At 39.3% G+C, this 23,517-nt stretch overlaps 2 protein-coding genes across 3 annotated transcripts in view; one reads left to right on the top strand and one right to left on the bottom strand.

Annotated features, from left to right (window-relative positions):
- The first annotated feature begins 2,541 nt into the window (after nt 1–2,541).
- On the top strand, nt 2,542–18,311 carry LOC112560821. 2 transcript variants are annotated; one of them, XM_025232884.1, is made up of 7 exons: nt 2,542–2,981; nt 6,635–6,817; nt 12,747–12,991; nt 14,643–14,845; nt 15,074–15,112; nt 15,453–15,874; nt 16,112–16,158. In XM_025232884.1, exons 3-6 carry the CDS (start codon nt 12,919–12,921, stop codon nt 15,807–15,809), a joined length of 672 nt encoding a protein of 223 aa, XP_025088669.1. In that variant the 5' UTR covers nt 2,542–2,981; nt 6,635–6,817; nt 12,747–12,918; the 3' UTR covers nt 15,810–15,874; nt 16,112–16,158. The 2 variants fall into 2 exon arrangements, with proteins under 2 accessions (XP_025088669.1, XP_025088670.1); XM_025232885.1 differs by lacking the exons at nt 2,542–2,981; nt 6,635–6,817; nt 12,747–12,991 and adding an exon at nt 16,760–18,311 and having other exon boundaries at nt 14,215–14,845; nt 16,112–16,222.
- A 381-nt stretch (nt 18,312–18,692) lies between these two features.
- LOC112559482 (glutamate receptor-like) overlaps nt 18,693–23,517 on the bottom strand; it is a 41,715-nt gene continuing 36,890 nt past the window's right edge. Inside the window, 1 exon segment of the mRNA XM_025230776.1 lies at nt 18,693–22,771. Within this exon segment, the coding sequence (XP_025086561.1) occupies nt 22,700–22,771 (72 nt within the window). The 3' untranslated portion in view covers nt 18,693–22,699.

Genomic DNA, 23,517 nt, shown 5'->3' with positions numbered 1-23,517 from the left:
CTGCAAGCACGTGTGCCACAGAACAAGACAGAAAAGTCTAAAAAAGGAAATCTTTTGTCTCTAAGACGTCACTATATCATGATTATGTCACCAACGACGACATTGACTCATGATTAAGTCAGCAATGACGTCATCTACGCCTTGCAGCACACAAGCAAGTTGTTCACGTGTCGTTCCGACTTCCTGTATCGCTGCGCAAGGTTACGCCATTGATGTAATGATCCACAAGCAGGACTGCTTTCTTGCTTACACCTAATGCAAAAGAAAATAATTAACATCAATTATATCACAGAAAAATAAGCAGTTTGTCAAAAAGTTATCAACGGATAATTACACTCAAAAGCAGTATTTTTGTTTTATTATTCTGACCTTTGATATTAACGGCACAGCAGAAGGATTCATACAAATTGGTCATTGTCATACAATAAGGTCAAATTATTAGCAAGTAGAGCAACAAGGTTGATTCAATCTGGTCAACAGACAATGTGCTCATCTTCCTACAATGTTGTTGTCCTGATATAATGTCACCTTTGATACAGAGAATTAATGGGGTCATTTTCATACATTCTGCTCGTCTTTACACAATGTGTTTATCTTTATACATTGTGATTATTTTCATATAACGTGGTCTTGTTTTCTGGTGCAAGAAGTGATTGTGTGACTAGTCGGTCAGCGAGTATAAATGCTTTGGAAGTGGTATCGCAAAAATAGAATATTTTACTTCAAAGAAGAATGCCTCAACAACACACAAAACTGCAAATATTCAGAGGAACAGCAGATAAAATTATTTCCTCTTTTTATTACATCAGTAGAGGTCCATTTTCTAGGCATTTGGTTAATTTATTCCGTTTGGAAAATTTTACAATATTTGTTATTTATCAGTGCTTCTGCTTTTTGGTCTACGTTTGTCTCCAGACAACTCCATTCAGACATTGAAAACTTTTGAAGAAGTCTGAAGCAGACAAACTGAGTACAATTCAAAACCGTCCCTTTGAAGCTTTCTGTATTTTCGATTTTCTGTATTTTCTGTATTTTCAATTTTACGGGGTCTGGCTTCTAGAACACCAGGGCGCATCATTTCCATTACAAAGTGGGCACACACTTTTATTTCATCCTTTTCCAGAAGGCTTTCTTTCGAAAACAGAAATTGCCAGGGGCGCCCCTTTTCGGCTCGATTTACTATCAGAACATCACACGGCGTTACAGCCGGGCTCCCTGTCCCCCTGGTGCGGACGCGAAAAAGCAATTTCAAAAGTAACGCAATACTGTTCACTTGCATGAATTCGCGAACGATTAAATTCATGATCTCATTCATTCGAAACATGCGCGTGTGGTGTGAAATATTCGAAACAGTCCGGGGCTTGGCAGTGTCAGTCTCGGTGGCCACCACTTCTTGTTAGTTTTGAAGTAAAACAAAGAAACATAGAGTAAGACTGAAAACGTTAGGAAGATACCCTGTAAATTATTATGAATATTCAAAATACATACAATCAAAACATTGTTTAGCGTTATATCTGTTTCATTGATATATGTTAATCTTTATTGAAGGGATTCTCTAAACTTTCTGATTACGTAGGTTTTTTTTCCCCAAAATATGCATTGCAGCTTTAAAGGGATTGTAAAGGCAAAAGAAAACTGCTTAGAATCTCGTAAAGAGTAGAATCAGTTTGAATCTCGTCTATTTTTGTGTCTGTTCATGTGGAAAAAGTTGAATGTTTTAGGATGCTGTGTTTAATAAGAGAAATTACACTGGACGTTTTTCGTTTGCTTCAACGAAGTCTCGTCCTCCGATGACGTCAGCTCGACCCCAGTGTGAGCTGATCCAATGATATATTTGGACATTACTAAGAGCCATCTTGATTGTTGTTACTAATATATATCTGTAATCCAACTAACGACACACCACCGATCACCTGAGTTTCAAATCCTATCAATAACCGACACGTCCTCTCTCGCTGTTTCAACAGACGCGATATCATAAGGAATACACAGACGACTTACAGAGAATCTTACACCTGCAACGAGGCATAATAATTTTAAGGACCGACATTTTAATCTGCTGTCTCTCCTTGCCATGGAAGCAGTGCATGTAAACCAATCTTCTTACTTACTGAGCATAGTGAAGGGCAAAGATCTGAGAGTAGAAAACAGCAGAAGGCTGAAAAGAAGCAAAGTTAGTACACAGTAGACATTATGAAATCGTAGAAAATCACCTATCTGTCGTCTGCAACAAAATATCTGAACACGAAGTTGAAGCAGCAGAGCGCGCGCACACACACACAATGAATTAGAGAGAGAGAGAGAGAAAGAAAGAATTCAACAAAACAGTTAAAGAAAAAAAGCCAATATAGAGTTTTATTTCCCATGGTAACTGCGTGGAATGTTAGCAGAATTGTGATACATAAATGGATGGAATGTGAGACATAGATAAATAAATGGATAGATATATGTATACATGCATAGACAGGATGGAGATTTTATAAAGCCACGAAGCAGAATAGGAATTATATTACATTTGTTTCTTCACTTTTCAGAAGAAATGATACATTGATATAGTAGGGTTTCATTTTTTTGATATCAAGGTGAAAATGCAAATGTGGACAAGCATAGGAATGGTTGTGATGCACAGAGCAGCGAGGTCTCCCTGGACCGCTGGATCAATATCCACAAACAGTTTGGGTTTCCTCGCGCAGACTCCTCTCCCCTTGCATCCGGCATGATGGCCACCACTGACTTAGATGATACATCTTTATCGTTGTAGGTTTGCAGCAGCTGTGCGTTTGATGTTTCACACCAGCATCCAAGCCCTGATAGTATAGACAGTGCACACGCAATGGTTCGTCTTCACTTTTCTTTGGGCGTCGCCATTTTTGCTTGTCGTCTGCTCGATTCTTTCCTGCACATGAAAACCATGGCAGTTGTAGACGATACGCTCGGTGTGGACAAGCGAGATAAGAGGGGAGAGCTGCGACTGAAATTAGGTAAGATGCTATATCACTTCACCCAAGTCTCTTTATATGTTCTAAAAAAGCTCACAAAAACACTTTTTAAAAATTCTTTCTACGTGAGACTCTAAGACTTATAAGCCATGTTGTCGGTCAAAACATTAACCATTCCATTTTCTCATGAGACATTAATGCTCCAGGAATAGCAAGTCATAAGAAAACGGGTTCGCAAGGAAGATGTGGAGGCTAAAGTTAGGGTATCGGGTGTCCAAAGAAGAGAATGTAAGGAATCTGCTGGTGTAACGAGTGTAACTCCAGCTGAGTCTTGTTATGAGACTCCCAGCAACTTATTGACATGTCAGGTGCTCTGCACGTCACCGTTCGTCTGATAAATTGCATCTATTTACTTTTCGTATCGTTTATTGGGCAACTTTAAGCAAATATTTTGTTTATTATGAGCATGCATATTTGAGTTTTTAATATTATTGTGCCTATAGACCTGGGTATTGAAATGTTAAAACAGCGCTTGAAAAAAAAGAAATATTACTTCTCGATTAACTACATGGTATATATACCATACAGATGTGCGAATGTTCACTCACTCCTACCTGTGTTTTTCAACCTATTTCAACGTGTACTGAAGTTACGGTGACTCGTGTAATGCGTTGGTAACGCTAGTAACAGGAGTGAGTGAGGAGAGTCGCTGGCAGATTTCAATAGCTCCGTCTGGAAGTCGTATACCCACGGTGTCGCACTGACATGCTCCCTGGGAAGCCCGAATGTCACGTGGTATCGATCGATAGTGCATGCCCAGTCACGTGATTCCCGTTGGCTGGCTACGGGAAGGACGTGCACGCGCTTGAGTTTAATTAGATTTCAAGGAACGCTGTCACCAGGGTTACCAACCTGATTTTTGTGCGCGTTGCTAGTGTGCAGTACTCAAGTTGTTCCAGATCAGTGGTTGCTGCTCACAGTCGCCCTCTGCAGCCTCTGTGGCCATGCTCACAGTCGCCGTAACACAACTGGCGGAAGAAAATCACGGCACACGTTAATGACGCGGAACACCTCATTGTCATGCTCCAGTAGCTCCTGATACGTGCATTATAAACCTCATGTTTGTTGCTGATTTATAGCTCTGCTCATTGAAATTTGATTGCACCAGTGTATTAGTCAAACGTGGTGACCCGTGTATGCCGTTTACATTGGATACAACCGTTGTCTGGTGTAACAGTTACAGTTGTGTCACTTGCTGGACCTGGCTACTGGCCGCCAAGACACGTCTACACAATACCCAGTACAATATATTTATATGTCTGAATAAAACTGACGTGTAAGCTTACAACTCAATTAATCATCTTTTATTTTGGCTAATGTTTTTTTCAGTCTGCTGCAGATTACATTGCTTATCTGGTCATAGTATACGCATGTGTTTTGGGGAAAGCTTGTGAGCACAAGCGAGTAAAATAACTTTTATAGAAAGATCACACTATAAAACAGAAATGGTAACATCAAACAACAGCATGAGCCTCGTGCCCAGTTTTTGTTACAAGATTTTGCGTCGTGGTGAACTCACAATAAGTTGAGTGTGAGGGATATGGAAGAGGAGTAGCTAAGTAGCTAAGGAGCACTAACAACCGCCTGGCCACTGACACCTGCTGTGCACTGAACTCAGATGTCATTTTGTGTGCGCTAGTTTCCACAATAACCACGCAACTCGCATACTGTAAGAAAGGTCTAACAGAGGAAATAAATCTTTATTTACTGCAGCAAGGGCTTGGCCCTCCAATGACATGGAGGTCCTATTCCCTGAGTAAAGGAGCTTAGGGTAGGCGGGTAACCGCGTGCTTACAGTACTAACGTCCGAGCGCTGGTTCCATACCCATGCGGCGCTTGAACTGCCTTCCCTGCCCCTTCCTTCCAGTCTACCCAGCGGTTTTAGTGTGGGTACGTGACTTCATAGAAGGCTGTAGAAGGCAAGGAAGGGAGGAAGAGGAGCTGAGCCCCGCCCCTACATAGCAGACTCCCCAAAAAGTGAGGTCTCTAACACGTCAGTCGCCAGCGACCTGAAAAAGGTTAGAGGGAGTGCAGAAATTGAGAGACAGACAGACGGGCTAAGAAGTACTTCTAAGATGATACTACTTGGACAGATGACGAGACCATTATTTCCTGGCGTCTGCTGCTGCTGATAACTTCTGCTCGAGGTTGACTGCTTCTAACTGCGACAAGCCTGTCATCGACATAATGTAGACTCTCAGCTAATCGGCACTCTTGGGAATTGGTAGATTCCTGATAAATGTAGTTTACGGCTGCTTGAGTTACTATTATAATAGCCCTAAGTAAACCTATACATTAAGTGATACAATAAAATAAATTTAATTGTAATATTGAAAAGTAGTAATTAACACCCCATTAAGATAAAGACAAACTTTGTCTCAGTCAGTTTTATTACAAAAACAGCTTACTGTACTTAATGTATTATTTTAGTTAAATGGCAATCAAAAACCTTTTCCTCTGAAGAACTTCACTAACACAACTTTTTGCTGGTTGCTTGAGAGCACCGGTTGCTTTAGTTCTAGTTAACAGAAAGTCTACTGTATTTGTCCAGGCGCTTGTTGATCCTGTATGATGCAGGATGGTGTACAACGAAGGATTATTTACTTTTTTTCCAAAAAAAATCTTTGCAAAATGCCTCTGAGTTTCCCAGTCACTGATGTTTTTGTATTATTATCATCACAAAAGTAGTGGAAGGCATTTTGTAGCCTTAATGCTACAGTATGAGCGTTCCTCATTACTTGCCATGTTATTTCTGGTCACACCATGGCATGGCGGACCCCTTGGCGTTTCCGTTACGACCTGTGCTACCTCACTGAGGCGCGCCGCTCTGACGATTACAAGACGTCCCGCCGGGAGACTGGAGGATAACTGTGTTTGTCAACGTCAAGCGAACGCCAGGTAGCGTGCTGTTCAATACGAGAAGAGAATAGGACAATGTAAGTGAAGCAGAATTATGGACTTGAGGACTGCAAACACATCTTGTGGACAACAATTTGCGGGAATATTGTTTGATTGCCACGTCGTGGTGGTCATTTTCGTCTGTCAACACTTTTTGTTCCTTATCAAGATTTTTCTCAATGGTCAATTTCCTTCTTATCATCCGAGATGTAAAGATTTCATTGGAGCTTTAGAACATCCGGGAAGGAGTGGGACGTTTTCTTTTTCTGTAGTGATTTATAGAAATTATTGTGTATTTGTAGGAAGGATTGAAGTTTTTCTTGACGCCGGTCATGCAAAAAAGTAAATATGTTCTGTGAATGCGTACAAGCATGAAGATGAATCCTGAGAGTTTTTGTAGTAGTTTCATTGTCACGTCCATCTGAGTGTGAATTCCTTTCAGGCGCCAGGTGCATCTTGCATACTACTTTGAACTATTTTACTGATGTCTGCCAAAATGCGCACACGTTCTTGTGATTAGTCCATTTATGATGGTCAAAGATAATGCAGTACTTTAAATACTTTCACTAGAGATTGTTTGTGTCTTTGTTATTATAGCAAATAGGTAAAAAGAGTGGTTTTCAAGTGCGGACGTTGCAGATGTTTTTTCTTTGGTATGCACACTTGTGTGTTCGCGTGCGTGCGTGTGTGTGTGACGTGGTGCTGCTACAAAGAGGTTTTTTTCACTCATGCTGCAGGTGCACTGTTTGATGACCGATCTCGGCATCTCACGCAGACTTTTCAAGCTGCAGTCAAGAACCACAACTCCTTGCTATCAGAGCAGGACAATGTCAGCGACCACCGCGCTCCAGCAGCCATCTTGCTGGAACCTGTCGTTACGTACGTCGACGTCACGGACAGTTTCGCCGTCAGCAATGCAAGTAAGGGCTGACGTCATCGTGCTGGTCGTAACGCAGTTCCTTTGTTTTCTGTTACACATTCTGTCTGTCTGTCTGTCTGTCTGTCTGTCTGTCTGTCTGTCTGTCTGTCTGTCTGTGTGTGAGGGTACCATGTGTTTCACTACGAGGTCACCAAGCGCGAGACAACTAAAGGTGTTGGAGAAGGATGCCAACACAGTTCCACTAACTTTGACCTCTTGCATGTCGATGACGGGGGCGTTTTTCCTGTTGGTGCCAAAGGCTAATCAGACGACATGCAATGGCGATATTGGCTTCTATTACGCTCGATAAAACGCTTTCCCAACAAAAATGAACCGAACATCTACAACCCGAACCTTCACACATTGATGATTAAATTTAAGATACAAACATTTGTCAGCTCAAAGAAATGTAAAAAACGTGGGAAGCAATTTAATTACATTACGCATCACGCTTTACTGGACTAATATTCACTTCGCTTTGCTCAGACGAAGATTAAACAGCATTTTTCTTCTCTAGTGTACCTCCTATCTTCACACATAAAGCGAGCAAACTTACGTGAACCCATTCTTAGGATGCTTGATTAGTAGTTTTCTGTATTTGTATTAGTTGAAAGTCTGCAGAAAGGAAACCCAACTTAAAAAAAGAGGAATTTTCCTGCAGCCACAAATATTCTGGGTTAATCAAGAGGCTTGAAGAAGGAATGAATGAGTGGATGATACAAAGAATTAGATAGTTTCCCTTTTTTCCTTATATATTTTTGTTGTTGTTTTTGCTGCTGTTGATTTGTTTTTGTTTTGTGGTTTTTTTGGTTGTTTGTTTTTTCTAAGCTGTCATAAATCAGTGAGTGTGTGTATGTGAATAAAAAATACTATTTAGAAAGATAGGAATGTGCGTGAACATGTGTGGATATATTTTTAATATCCGAATACACCTTGGAGGGTGACAGAATAAATAATCTTGAATCTTGTTAGTTGATTTATATATACAAATATAAACTTTGGAGTCATAAGTAAATGTTAAAAAGGGTAAAGTGCATATTAAATGGTACTTGGAAGTGAGCTAGTGTGTACTTAAATAAGTAGTTGATGTTATCATTTGACAACAGCCACAAAATGAAACCACAAAACTAACCCATGTTAATTGTAAAAAATGTTAGAGTGTTAGTCTGTATAAATGGATATTCAGCAGCTTGCTAGATGTTACATTTTCATCTCTGTCAATTGACTTACAAGTTAATATGGATATAGCCTCACAAGTTAATAGCATTTTCAATGCTCGATCATCTCCATTTTTTAGCTGGTTGGTCAGTTTTGACAAGGTTTTAGTCTTTTTTTTATCGATATGCAAATGTTAATAGGTCCATGTGTAATTCTACAGTAATCATCTGGCTTTCACGTCTTAGTGCATTCACTGTGATTGCCATCATTTATTAAAGGGCCTGCTCTAATCAAGTGTCTAATCACTTCCATTGTGATTAACTCAATGACAGGTTTTCTCAGACCAAAAGGTCTGCGGTTTATTTTATTACGAGCAGGTTAACTCAGGGCACGAGGTAGGTTATCATCTTATTTTCATCAAATTCATCAAACAGGATTGTCAGGCTGGTGTGTGGTTCATTTAATCATAAACAGGCTTATTCACGGATTCAGGTTATTTTGGTTTGCTTCTTCTCAAGCTTTCGAGTCTTGTCTCATTTTATACCTGCATTTGCGTGGTAGATGTACTTGGAACGCATGCTCGATGCATGTTGATTAAATGTTTCTAAAATTCCTACCTGCCATAACATTATCGGGCCTTTTAACAAATGACAGATAACATGTTTAGGAACATGCTATCCATCCTTAAGGAATTAAAACAAATGAGTTGCGTTGAAATATACATTCAGGACAAAAAGTAGCTGTACACAATTTGATTGGTATTAGACCAATGGGATAGATTATCATGCTCTGACATCCACACATTCATCGCTTGACTCTACTAATATTTATATATATAGAGAAGTATCTAGGTTATAGACTAATATCCCAGACAAATGTGCAAACTCCTATTCAGCTCTCGAAGATGTTTGCTGCGATTAAAAATAGATGGAGATTTGTAGTTTCACTGTGACTAGGTTGTGCTCAATTATATATATTGGCTGTATTGGCAGAGCTCCAGAGTTTGTGTGAAGATAAATTATACTGATTCCTTAGACAAGTTATCAAATTAGAAGGGTTCAGCTCAGTTCAGTAATCTAGAAGACAAGTTTACTTTCACGGTTGTTACTTTCTCTTGGAGAAACGGGTGTTGAACGCCTTCCGATTATAGACTAGCACCCGGTCAGCCGGTCAGCCGGTCAGCCAACATGTCGAGATCGATTACAAAACACCCAGCGTTTCTCCATTCAATTAGTCGCAACAAGAGTTAAAGTCACCGTAGTACACAGAGACCTACATGTCCCTTCATAGGTTTTTAGAGAAGAAGAAAATGAGGTTCTAATGAGATACTAATGATTCTGTGCCCTGCAGAATATCAACCTATTGAAGTACCTCTTGAAACACTTGACAACAAGCCCTCTAGCGCTGCCCTAGTGGTGCGAGGGTAGGGTGGTGTTATTGGGTACCTGAAGGGTTGAAAACTGTGAACGATGGCGGGGAATGTGGGGGGATGTCTATACATTCCGACCTTTCACAAATATGGCAGTTTAGCAATGACAGCAGCCCTTCAGGCTGCAGGCCGATGCACTGAATGACTCACCTTTACACTAATGTTTGATTATAGGCCGAGTTGGGAACGGGTTCTTTCTAAAGCCCTCAGGATATTTCTCCACCCTCCACTTGAGTTCTACCCGCATGAAATCGTTCCCATGTTTGCTCTTTGATATCTCGTCGTCAGGAAGTTTCAGACGAAAAGAAATGTCACACGTCTGCATCAGCCGCGTAGCCTTATAGCAGACTGCTTGTGTAAGTTGAAATGCTTTTAATGTCACTCTGTACACATTCTGTAGCCGTAGTGCTAGACACTCCTTTAAAATGTTTGGCCGTGGTCGACACGTGGACAGTTCACAGTCACACGGCACACTACGCACAGTCACACGCACACAGTCACACAGTCACTACACACAGTCACACGCACACTACACACAGTCACACGCACACTAAGCCCTGCAAACTGAGTGCTAGTCGTCTGCTGACTGCCGTCCTCTCCAACAGCAGCAGCAAGATGTGATGATCCTTGGCGCCGTTGCCATGGTGACAGCGGGTTAGCTGCAGCCCTCTCCGACCCCGAGACACGTTAAGTCAGCCAAAACAGACTCGTAAACTGCAAGGTTGTAAAGGATCAAAGGTTGTTATCCCGGCTTGTCCCCTCCTCCTCCACTCTCCCTCAGTTCTACCACAGAATGTTGGTCTTTACTAGGGATGCGGGAACCTCTGTCTTCTTCCTTTTTTACAGAGACGAAAGTACAGGTCTCATCGAGGAGATGTCTCACCGCAGACTGTCAGTCTCATCTGGACTGAATGCATGTAAAATCATTTGAATACCACTCTTTAATGGTAAAGTGTGATAAATCTCCTTTCATGTTATTGAATATAAAGATAATACCATCAAATAAAACCGTTGCAAACATCAGTAGCAATGAATGTTTCTATATAGTGCTTTTATTGATACAAACACTAAAGCACACACACACAGAGGGAGAGAGCGGAGGAGTACCGGGGGAAAACCACCGACAGTCTGCCATATAGACAAGCATTACATCCAGAGATATGTCTGAGCCGATACGATCCTCCGACACTCGATTCACGTAGGAAAAAAGAACATGTTAAATCAATGACAATGAGAGACGATTGTCCACAAATGTTTACTAGTGTGCTTCCATTGTTATTGTGTGCGCTATACATCATGAGAGAATTATTTACAGCATCGGTGTCATGAATTGTGTATGAGAGTGTAAGCTGGACGGGGCACCTGATGAGATCAGCGTCATCGTCGTCGTCGTTGTCATGGCCATCATAAAAATTCTGTATTTACATATACATGTACATCTCAATATTTTGTTGGACTGGCTTCTCGTTTTACTCGCCATAAGGTATTTTTTTATTTTAAGAAGATATTACTAATACATTGCCTTGATGTGGTTGTAAATGTGTGAGCTGCATGAGAAATTAACAGTGGGCACGAGTTTTAAAGTTGACTCACAACAGAGTGACTTCCTTCGTTGATTGATAACTTTGCAATTAGTCTCTGTTCTTTTCTGCCTGCATAAGAACTCTGATCGTTGTTAGTTTTGCTGTAAACACTAGCTGTTGATGCATAGAGAGCCAGCGTGGGCTCCATGGGATGTCGCCTTGTTGGTCAAATATTACGAGCTGACTGAAGGTACAACTGCCATCGTGGAGATTGTTGTCGCGTGCACATGCATTTATCATGCTTCTGACAGTGTTTGCGTGCTTGGCTCTACACTTTGTCTCGAAGGCACGTGTGTGTGCGGGCAGCCATCATTTACCCAACTCTCACATGCTTCCTAAAGCAACTCTATAGTTCCGAGCTGAGTGAACTTAATTTTGCAAATTAACGTTGTAATTAATATATCATTGTAGATAATAAAATAAGCTTTTTGTCTTCTTTGTGTTTTAAATATTCTAATTTTGCCCATTATGTAAGAGGACTTAGGATGGTCTGTTTCTGTATTTACAAAAGTACAGCAACTCAGTGATTCTTCGAGAAAAGATGTATACTTCCGACCTCGAACTGCTCACAGTTTCTTTAAGCCTATTTTAACATTCTTTTGTTGTTGTGTTTCCATACAGAGCTGCCTTCAATGGCCACCTGGGATAAATGAAGTCTTATCTTATCATCGAAAGTTACCCTATCCTGCCAATATTGCTTCGGTAAACTTGTATATGCTTTAAAAACATTTCTAAGTGAAAGTTTTACCTAAGAAAAATCAAAATTAAGAGTGTGTCAAATTTTTACTAAAATTTTTTTAAAGGAGAATGACCAACTGGCCGTTTTTAACTGTTTCTCTTGATAATAAAATCATTAATCTCAACTTACTTCTCTTTCCCAATTTAAACAAGCGGCAAATCACTTCTTGAGGAGCGATTGCTCTTGTTAGGACAGGTGGTGGTATTCAAAAAGAGATATGCATAGTGTTATTCGACACCAATAAAACTGTTAGCTCATAAAACAACATAACAGTCTATCTATCCATTCATCGGCGCATTTATTCATCTGTTTGTTCATCTTTTGTCATCCATCCTATAAATCAGATCATCAAAAGCCAACATACAAGCAGGCCGGCTTATAGAAAGCAGTTGAGATTATAATCGTTTCACACACGTGAAAGATCGATTTCACTAATGCGGTTTTGATTGATACGCAGGCACCACAAGCCAAACAATTTGCAGACACCATGGCCCGACATGTTCAACAGACACTGCAGCAAGATAAAGAAAAACAAAAAAAAAAAAAAAAAAACACGAATAGTGAGGAAACGACAGCTGCTAGTGGAATCGGAACTGACAAGGAGTTTGAGGGGGGATGTTTATTTTGGATACGCAAGAAGTGGCTGAGACATAGCCAAACGGCTGTTCTACCACACTAGTCAGAAAAAGGAAATTTTATTTTTCCAACACCTGCCTTTCAAATCATCTGAGAAGAAATAAATTCAATAGAACGTTTGTGTTAATGATGTTCTTGTTCAGTGGTTGGTTTATATATTTTTTTCACATGCACCTGCTAAAAAAAAAATTATTTTACAGTATGTAAAACAGCAAACAATAAAAAATATACGAAATTCGGTGGAGGATAGCGACTGTTGTGGCTAAAGGTGTTGTTATTTGCGTTACTTTTGTAGCTAAGGGTATTGTCGATGGCCTTACGTTCGCAGCTTAGAGTGTATCTTACATTTTGTAGTTGATGGTATTGTTATCTTACTCATTGGCAGTGTGCAGTCTCATGGCGCACGATATCGTAGCCATTGTTGGCATCACCAACGCATCCTCCCTGCCAACCATCCAGTCTTACAGCGCCACCTTTCACGTGCCCTTCATCAGCTTGGGCTCATCACAGAACCTGTCGACGGCGGCGCCCTTCCAGCTGCTGATGCGCCCCCTCTGATGGCAGCAGTCGTCGACCTGCTTGACTACCACGACTGCACCTCCGCCCTGTACGTGTACGACTCTGATGAAGGTAGGCAGGTGGCGCTGTAAATGCTTGAGACTGGCTATTGACAGCGTCCTACTTGTTTATCATTGATCGTGTACTCGACTTTCTTTTTACAGTTGATGATGCTTAAATCAATATTATTGTTTACGACAACATAACCTTATTAAGGAACTCTACTGCTTTACTGAACGCATCAGTATTAAAAACGCAACAAAACAGCTGAAAATACCAGTTTTAAAAGCTTTTCTGTGCTCGGCTAACATCTTGTAAAAAGGCAACATTAAATCAATAAATTCCATTAGGTTTCACTCTACTTACAGCAGGTAAGTGACGTCACAGATGTTACCATGGTAACCTTTTACTGGCTACCTCGCCCCAGCTTCATTTTAAACTTTGTGGCCACGTAGCTCGTCCCTAATAATGACAAACTCAAACTAGGATGTCTACGGCCTACACACTCCTGTTTGTGTCAGATGAAGTGCGAAGGACATTTGCTCCTCTTCCACTCGTGTTTGCTATCACAAAATTGGAGCAGACTGGTCGTCATGTTTTGGTAAAATTGGGACAGCTTTGTAAAAGTTAGCTTCCATTTATGAAAATGATTTTTTTTCTCAGTTGAGTGAAAGAACAGAAATAAAAGGAAAACCAAGTGCTTACATTTCATTGTTTTTACAGAAAGGACATGATGGTATCAAAAAGAAGATGACTATAAACAGACCATTGCAACTGAAAATTCCTGTCATTGTACAAGTCTGTATTAGCATGAAAAATAATGTTTCAAGCACCGCTAAGCCCTCATACAGCCTGCTATTAATTTTAACATCAGTCTATTTGTGCCACGCATGAGGAATAAACTCATCTTTATCAATAGTCTGGTTTCCCGCCCGTCTTGTGTACATAACCGCGCTTTTTTTTTATTAGGTTGTAAATTCCTGATTGTATACTTTTACAATGAATCAGTCTTTGTCTTTTATAAATTTGTTTTTAATTATTTCTGTACGCAGAGCCTATTACAATGATGAAAATATCTGAACAAGTCTAGTACAATGCAAAGAAAAGAAAAATATCGAATTTAATTTTAAAAGAAAAGTCGAGTTTCTCCCTCTCTTTCTATGTCCTCACACACACACACACATATATATACACAGAAAGATAAAAATGTATCTAAGGTTATAATAATAAAAAGAATCGTCTTCTTTACATGTTGACGTGCACATCAAGAAGACAGTTTTAGTAATTTCCCATGTAAACCATTTCTTTGAGTTTGGTTGGCTGTTTGTGAGCTGACATATTTTTGTGACATTTTTATATGAGGTGGTGCATTTTGTGAGTGGTGTATTTTTTTAGGTACTTTTTTGAGGCGATGTATGTTTGTGAGGTTGTGTTTGTGATGTGGTGTATGTTTGGGAGTGTCTTTGATGTACTACATTTTCGCCAGGTGCTACATATTTGTGATGTGCATCTTTTTTAGGTGGTGTGTATTTAGGAGGGTGGTGTATGTGAGGTACTATATTTTGGTGAATATAATATTTTTCTGCAGTTATGCTGAATGGAATTTTCAATGACCGTCTTTAGGTGAGGTTTTTAGTTTTTGTTTTTGTTTTTGTTTTTGACTGATGACTCGTTTGGTGATAACTGTCCGCTCTATAAAAACCAACCTACTCTCGTCCTGTAGGCTTAATGCGAATCCAGGACTTATTCCAGGCAATCAACGTCCGAGAGATTATGTTGGAACTGGACGTCCGGCGTGTGGGCGACAAAAGTCATGTGACTGAGATGTCATCTGTATTTCGCTCGCTTCACGTAGCGCGAGACGTGTGCATCTTACTTGACCTGGAGCAAGATGACCCTGTGACCTCTGTCGCCATGTTAGCTCAGGCAAGACATGTATATTGTCAATACCAACTCTGCTTGATGTTTCTCAAGTGTCCAACCTTGTATCTATTTCCGTCACAACTTGTTTTTGGTTTGGGAACAGTTGACTGAAAGTAATATTAAAACAACTGAAATTATTATTATTTTTTATAATGCATCGTAAATATGAAATTACCCTTAATATTGTAATTGTAATTTATTATTTTTTCAGCTGTATTTTTCTCTTTTCAGGTCCAGGCTAACGTTAAAGATATTATACTTGTCACAATGGTAAAGTCAGTTTATACTGTCACTATACTGTTTATACTGTTACATTTATATATTTGCATATTTTTCCATATATATTTTTTAAAAAAGAAATTAGTAAATCAGAATTTATGTGGATTAGTATATCTTGCTAGCTATTTAATTAAGTAATGTGAGTTCTTCAGAGAAAGAATCTTTATTATTTATTATTATTATTATTATTATTATTATTATTATTATTATTATTATTATTATTATTATTATTATTATTATTATTATTATTATTATTATTATTATTATTATTATTATTATGTGGTCTTGTCTCTTATACTGGCTTGACGTGCGCTTGGTGAACGTGCTGCAGGACGTCCTGCCTATTCTCCACACTCTGTCCTCGGCATCATGGCGGCAGGGTCGACCTTGCAACATCAGCGGCTTCCAGCTTTTGCCTCTGGAGCCTGCGACAACAACGCAGCATCCCCCTTTCCCCAGCTCGTCCCATCAGGCCAAGGACGGCGTTGCTGCCCCCGCAGACGAGGTGAAGGTGGTGAGAGAGGAAGCTCCCCCTCGCCGGCCACACACAGCGCTCGTGGCCTCATCGCCGACACGCTGCTGGTGCTGCAGGCCGCCCTCACAGACGTGCTGCAGGCTGACGGAAACATCTTCCTCCACGCACGCAACGACGACGGCGACACCGAGCAGCGGCAAGAAAAGTCTATGAAATGCACGAGCTTCGTGGTGGACAAGAAGGAGCATGGAGACACTCTGATGGATGCTTTGCGGGTGGTCAGTCCTTTTGTCCATTGTAGGAATACTCTTTGTTTGTGTGTGAGTGATTTGAGAGAGAGAGAGCAAGAGAGAGAAAGATAACATTTAGTCATAGTAATATATTGTTGATGTTTAAAAATATTAAAGCAGTTTATGGTTTAAAATATTTGAAAGTGATTTTACTTATATGATTTATATCACGGCTGTATTATTTCTTCAAGTAATGGTTTCTTTTCTATGGTGGCTTGAATAAAGGTTCATGTCTATGGAGAGACAGGACATGTCAGTTTCGACTCCTCAGGCAAAAGAGAACACTTCTCCTTTAGCGTCTATTCCATCAAGTCGGGAGCAACGACAGCTATGAAAGTAAGATGATGATGATGATGATTGATGATTGATGGTGATTGATGGTGATTGATGATGGTGATTGATGATTGATGGTGATTGATGATGGTGATTGATGATGGTGATTGATGATGGTGATTGATAATTGATGATGATGGATGATGATGATGATGCAAGCTTTTCTAGCGGGGTAACCAAGCCAAAGCCAGTAGCCCACGCGTTACAAACACAGAAACTTTTCAGCAGCTGTAGCATGCTTTTCACTTGCTCACCTAAGGACCACCCACGCCTATGTACATGTGAACATAAATATATTTAATTTAAATTTCCACACCAGCAACTCTCTACGGGGTGACATGGCACATCTTTTCCCCTCATTTTATCTCTCTTTCTGTATCATATCTCTCTCTATATATATCTTACTCATCTGACTGATGAGGTGCTTATCTACGAATAATTTAGAATTTTTTCACATCAGCTGATTTCTCAGAAATCTTGTACATGTCAAAAGAACATTTGAACCTCTTGAAAGTGGTTGTTTTCACTGGTGTGTTGCAGATCGGTCTGTGGACTTCAGTGTCCGGACTATCATCTCACATGCAAGCGCAAGAAATCATGCCGACATACATTATTTTAGGCAATGTCACCTCGTCTTACCAGCAGTTTGTAATGAAGACCATGTTATGACAGCACGCACACACACACAGAGGAAATCACTCGTTATCTGAAGAAACTTCACTTTATCTTACCATCAGTTTATAATAAAGATCATGTTGTTGCAGTCCATCCTGCCATGTTATGGCAGTTCATTGTGTTACGACAGCCTGCTCGCACGTGCACACACACACATACACCAACGACCTTCTTTGTCTCCTCCCCCTGACTCCATTCATCTCCCAGCCAAGTAAACCCTGTTAGGTGTCTTCTAGTCCAGTAAACCTAGTTATGCGTCTTCCAGCTCAGTAAACCCTGTTAGGCGTCTTCCAGCTCAGTAAACTCTATTACCTTTCACAGAGTACCTTGGTTACCTTGGTTACCCGCCTAGTAAACGCGATTTTCGACTATCCGTGTTCACTCGATCTGTAAACGCCTTGCAGCCCATTACACGCTGTGAAGAAGCCGAATGTGATTTGAGCTCACCATGCTTTTGTTTCTTCGGGAGGTTAACATAAACTACACAGAGGAAGTTGAACTCTCTCCATCTTTCTCTTTCTTATCCCCTTTCTTCCTTGCTTCCTTGCATGCTTTGTTGTTTATTTTGACTAGGAAAACAGCTCGCACTCACAAAATGACTGCTTCTGCAACTCTACAGGTATACACGGACACAACAATGTGAATGCAGTTCAAGACATAAACATATATGTATATGTTCTTATACTCTGAACAGCTAACACCATTTGTAATAAGTCTCTGGTGCTTAGCAGTGACTGTTCATCCCCCTCTGGCATGAGACAGTGCTAAACATTATCCGCTTGAATAATGTTCCACGTGACCTATATCATCTTCTGTGATAAAAGAAAAATGCATGTTACATTATTTAAATATAGAATCAGACAAGCTCTATGTGCTTTTATGTGCTTTGTTGTTGGAGGTGACTTATTGGCTGAGGACCTTAGTATGGCCGTTGTGTTGATAACTCTGTGTACTTCTTTGTGAGAACTTTACAGTTTCATAGTTTATTTCACGCAGATAAATATTTTATTTCCTGGTGACACATTGAAGAAAATCTCCAAATTGAGAATCTGTTATTTTATGAGCCTTCATTATCCCCACATATATTCGAATAAAATTAAATTTTAAACTATTCTTCCCAATGGCCAGGGGCAGAAGACGTTGACTGGTTACAAAAAGAATGTTTAAAGCTAGCCACATGGTACAAATTTGGCAAAGAGTTTCTCAAGTCAGATCGTCACTAATTGAGACAACTTAAAAAGCCATATTTGATAAATTATCAGTACAATATTGTAAAATGGCTCAGCTTATTTTGAGCTCGAAATGAAGACATCTTGCTTGACCTGGAACAAAGCCAGACTAATGCAAACATTAACTCTCTTCATGACTAGAGTGCCATAAACTTCAGCCAAGTCACTACGCGAAAGATTTTTACTTCTTTTAGGTCATAAAGTTATTCTTAGAAAATTTCCAATATTTTTGTTGTTTACATGTCTTTTACTGTGTACGTGTTAGAAGCACATTCCGTATTTTATATGATCAAAGATTTTGACGAATGCTAATTAAAAACCGTTTTATTATTAGTGAAGTTTTTTATCTTTCTTCCAAAGTCATGCATTTTAATGGCCTCAGCTTAGCCCACAGACATCAAACACATGACTCCTCTTGTCCCCACCCCGTCACGTGACTTTAAACTAAAGCATCAGCTTGCTCGTTTTGTTTGTTTTAACCGCAAAAGCATTTGTAGTTGAATATATACTTTTTCAGTGATATGTTCTTTGGTGCATAAGAGCAGGGAAGTAAAAAAGCTGTACACAACTTATTACTCAAGTAATGTTTTTAATTTGTGAAACTTCCATTAAAGACGATCACACACAATTCTTTAACATGAAAATATGGTCTTCGCCACATCACATATTTTGACATGAACAATTCAGAACTGTAAGCAAGAGTTCGAGGTCAACAATGAGGAAATGTGACTGAAATATTGAGACAGCTGCTAACGTGGATGTACCTTGCAACCTCAAAGAAATTAACTGCTAGCTTCTTGTTGATACGTTGACCTGTGGGGTCACAATCATCGCAGTGTTACAGACCACAGAGGCTGACATTACCTTGAAGTTACACGTTACACGTAACAGCTGACACATTCATTGTCATATTCCACTGTATCATTCATCAGACTTAATTTTGGCATAAAAGGATGGTTTTAGTGCGCTTTTTTTCCAAAACTCTTGTATGTTAAACGACGGTACAAAAACGAAATCAGAAATGTCTTTTTCACACAAAGATGAGCATTTTATATTCATTTTAAATCAAGAATATAAATGTCAAAATGAAATAGCTAGAGATGGCATCAAATGACAATGAAAACCGCGAATTTCTGTAAGCATGGAAACGCAAATGCATTGGTGGTCGATGTCAGATATAATCGACAATAACATTTAGTAGTCCTAGGGAGCCATAAACATCCGATGTTTAGACCTTAGTAAATTTTTTTTCCAAATATTCTACTTTTTGTGTGAAAATAATAACTTTTTATTATTTTAATCTTGACATGTTCAATTAAAAGGTGTACTGCTTGCGAAATGATACTTTAAAAATAAAAATGAAGCTTTTAACCAAACTTGTGTGCCAAAGAACAGTGCATTTTCGAAATTGATTTCGATGTCTTAAACCTGCAAAGAGAGTTTTTCCTAGATATTGCAAACAGAAAATTTTAGTCTAGTTAGAAGACAATGGGATTCATCTAAGAAAAGCATTCGATTCTAAGAATAACTTTATAGAAGGTAATCAAAAACGTTTTGCTTAGAGAAGAAAATCTTCATACTGATGTAAGAAAACTGCACTGATTACTTCTAATAAAAGGGAGACAAGTATAAGTTATTAATAGCACTATATGAGAGAAAAAGTAAGCAATATAATAATAACTTAGATATATTACATAATAAAAGTTATCAAAGTGAGAGACAAAGGGTAAAAAACAAATGTGTGTAGATTTCCCAAGCTGCTGTGAAATATGAAAATAGTTTGGACTCAAATTGTTGGTTGAAGTGTGGGTTATTCTAAATTCCATTAGCAAACTAAACATACCTTGCCCGAATCCTAAACTTCAATATACAAGTTTAAAGTTCCACCCGTATGAAATGTTTCCTACTAAATCTGAAGAAACGACAGAGACAGTGTCATTCAAGGTGCACACAGCAAGAGGTTGAATTCCCAATCAAAGCTTGAGCATGGAAACATTGGGTAGTACATTCCCCCAGGGTAGTCTGGAGGAAGCCAGTCCATCAGGTTACTTACCTTGGCTCCGTGCACACACCCGCCTAACGACGTTAGGTGAACGTAACGACGACGTGAACTAAGACTTGACAGCCGTGTTCCTAGCTATGGTCTGGGAGTCGAAACCAAGCAAAACGAACAGAAATTATATCATGTCATAGATGATTACCATTCAAAACAGCAGTTGTCAATGAATACCATTCGGAATTGCCCTCTCATAAATGTCCCTATTTCAAAAGTGAAAAAGCTGTTAGCTTGCGATTGATCGCTTCGAAAGGTTAGTGAACTGCAACCGTTGCTCTATGAACGAATATTGAAGGTTTAAACTGCAATTTATTTGCTGACGGTTCACACGATAACCCCAGCCCAAATCTTAACGAGGTACATAACCCACCACATCCCAAGTCCTTCAGACAATCATATACTACAAGACACTACTAGAGGTTTTCTTTTCTAGTTTTTCTTGCTAATAACATAAAAATCTATATATACATCTGTATAGCTAGTACCTAACAGTTTTCCCTAGAGACATGCAAAAGAATAACCACGGGGGGTTGTGAGTTCATTTGGATTTCAGCACACATACAACATTTAGCTTGTGAGCACATTTCTTACTTTGTGATCAGCTACTGAATGTCAGCCAGTCACTTTTAACTGCTATTTCCAACACCTGTACGGCTTCAAAAAGGAGAAAGGACTTACTTATTTCTGTTAAAATTAAAGCACAAATAGCAAAAGAAAAACCAATAATTTCAATAAAAAGTATTATCATGTAATATGTATCTATAAAACGAATGTTTATTACACTAAAAACCTGACATGCACAAGTATTCAACAATGTACAAATCTGATCACATAACAGCAACACAGGTTCCACAAAATCAAGTGAATATTGATAATGGAGATTAAACCCGTTGACCTCACATCGATCTCGTGTCAACGTAACAATAAAAACAAATAATTGCGCGTGATAGCAGATTGATTGCTGCACTGACTGAGGTCTCCAGCAGAGAAATGGCTCCGTCTGTGGCCATCATGTGAGATATGCTGGATAAAGAATTGTACTTAAACAGCTTGTACACCACCACCATTACCGCCATCACCACCATCATCACCACGACCACCATCACCACCATCACCACCTCCTCCTCCCGTCCTTCTCTGTATCATCAGCAGCAAAGCAGCATTTGCAGCAGCACCCACGAGGCAGTGATGCTTAGTTTACAAATGATGGAAGAAAAAAACTGAAAAAGTTCTGTAAGATGTGACATATTCTCTCACACCTTGGAATGGAACCCCATGGGTTAGGCAAGAGAACTGATCACATTCCCCGACGATCTTATGATGAGAGCCTGCATGATCTCTGCTGGACTGGAGCAAAGACGAAGGCCTACACTTGTGGCTACTAACACATCCTAGCATCAACACTCGTCTACAGACATGCATGCACACACGCACACATACACAGTACATACAAGCAATGCACAATACACACAAAGTACATCTCCAGCACGATTTGTTTTGACTGAATGTTACACTGTGGAAATACTGTCTGCTAAATGACATTCACAAAACTCACTGTAGGAACACGGAGTCAGGCACCATCTAACATTTATTTCCAGTTTTACTTTCTTCTGATAGGGTAAGGTAACATACTCCACAACAAAACTGAGATAAATGTCACAAACTGCTCTTGAGATATGTACTCAGAGTCAGAAAATGTCTCCAAATTTTTAATTCAGCTTGACGAAGGTATTAAACAAAGAAGTCACTGCTGTTCTCTTCGGTATTCTTGTGAATGAGAGTATTCTATGAAACCTCTCTTTCCATCAATCAAGCGAAATAAAATAAGTCATTTAGGACTAAACTGTTGAAATAATGTGAAACATTTTTTTTTAAATGTCCTATAGAAGATAACACACAGTAGTCCATAAAATGTATCTCTAAAATCGTCTTTAATACGCAAATTTTGGCGGTTAACTGCTTACAATTTAGCATTTAAATATTTTAGTTTACTTTTTCAGAATATACGAAGAGGGGTAAACTATGACGACAGACAAAAGTATTAAGTGGAGAGTAACAACATCCTTTTGATTAATACTCTTCAGACTTCGAACAAGCTTCCTGAAGAATTGCAAGGTTTACAGAGAACAGCATGAGTTCAGTGAAGTATAGCTGCATGCAGTCAGGTCACAGCAAGCAAACACAACTAATATTTTTATTGTCTGATGATAATAGTGACCACAAACAATAAGTTCCAAAGCAAAGGCTTCAAAACTATTAGGTTTTCTTATGGAAATCAAACAGTAATCTCACGTGTGTCGTCTACAAATTTCACAAATAAATTAAAAAAATCCAAAATGTTTAGAAGAGAATTCAAAAAAAAAAATTGCTGTTTTAGACCATTTGAACAGGAGTTGCAACATTCCGGCAGTCAGTCTGTGAATGATCGAACATCAGCGAATATCTATGACATGGGTTTGCACTCACTCACGCACGCACACACATTGTCTTTATGAATGTCACGACTAGTCACCTGCTGCGTTACACTTCTGTGTGCGTGTTTGCGTCGTCGTACGAGTCCACTCCCACCTGCGAGGGCGCTGTGTACGAGTACTGCAAGAAAACAACAAACAAAAGCGAATGACGCCTCTTTCAGGGCATAGAAAGTAAATTAGCTTTACAAATTACAATTGTTACAGATTGAATATGAATATTTTAGTCGATGCAGTATTGAAAGATAGCCACTAGTATATTTTTAGGTTATATTTACGAGACCAAGAACATTTGTTGTTTTGCTTATGGTATATAGAACGAAAGGAGACAGGGCAAACAAGTAAACAGCTCACAGACAATGAGGACTCTTTTGTATTTACCACAACAAAGATAAGACTAAAACTGTCCAGTTTAGCATGTAGCACACAAGGCAAAGCACACAGGAGATACTCTACAATAACACTCCTACAAAGAAAACGGTCACCAAGGAATCTGGAAGCAGACTGGATGTACACAAGACAGCGGAGGCGTGGTTAAAGAGCTTATTCTTTCCGTCCTGCTGGACAGGTTTGACTTTGCAGGTGGACTGACAATCTAAAATCTGTAACTCCTCTAAGAATTCTAGCCGACACAAAGCTAAACATTTGGTTACAAAAGATGCGAGATGTGTATGGAGGAGGTAGAACAAGAAAAATGTAATGAATGTACAGTGTTTACTTTCCTTTGTCTTAGAGCTGCCAATTGCAGTTTTTAAAATATGTTAAAAATTAAAAATTTTAGTTACATCAGTTTTTTTAAAGATTTGTCTTTCTTCTCAAGGCTTCAGTGTAAATAAATGCACTAGATCGATCTCCAAGCCAACTTGA

This window comes from Pomacea canaliculata, linkage group LG3 (assembly GCF_003073045.1).
Source record: "Pomacea canaliculata isolate SZHN2017 linkage group LG3, ASM307304v1, whole genome shotgun sequence".
In the NCBI taxonomy this organism is placed as follows: Eukaryota; Metazoa; Mollusca; class Gastropoda; order Architaenioglossa; family Ampullariidae; genus Pomacea; species Pomacea canaliculata.
The sequence above is the reverse complement of the archived record's forward strand: the minus strand, read 5'-3'. Positions and strand labels throughout refer to the sequence as shown.

What these genes read in the sequence shown, in the direction of transcription:
- LOC112560821 (XM_025232884.1), top strand. Translation starts at nt 12,919, where the DNA reads ATGGCAGCAGTCGTCGACCTGCTTGACTACCACGACTGCACCTCCGCC. An exon ending in CTGTCGCCATGTTAGCTCAG is followed by an intron (nt 14,846 to 15,073) that starts GCAAGACATGTA and finishes TTCTCTTTTCAG; the next exon opens with GTCCAGGCTAACGTTAAAGA. An exon ending in ATATTATACTTGTCACAATG is followed by an intron (nt 15,113 to 15,452) that starts GTAAAGTCAGTT and finishes AACGTGCTGCAG; the next exon opens with GACGTCCTGCCTATTCTCCA.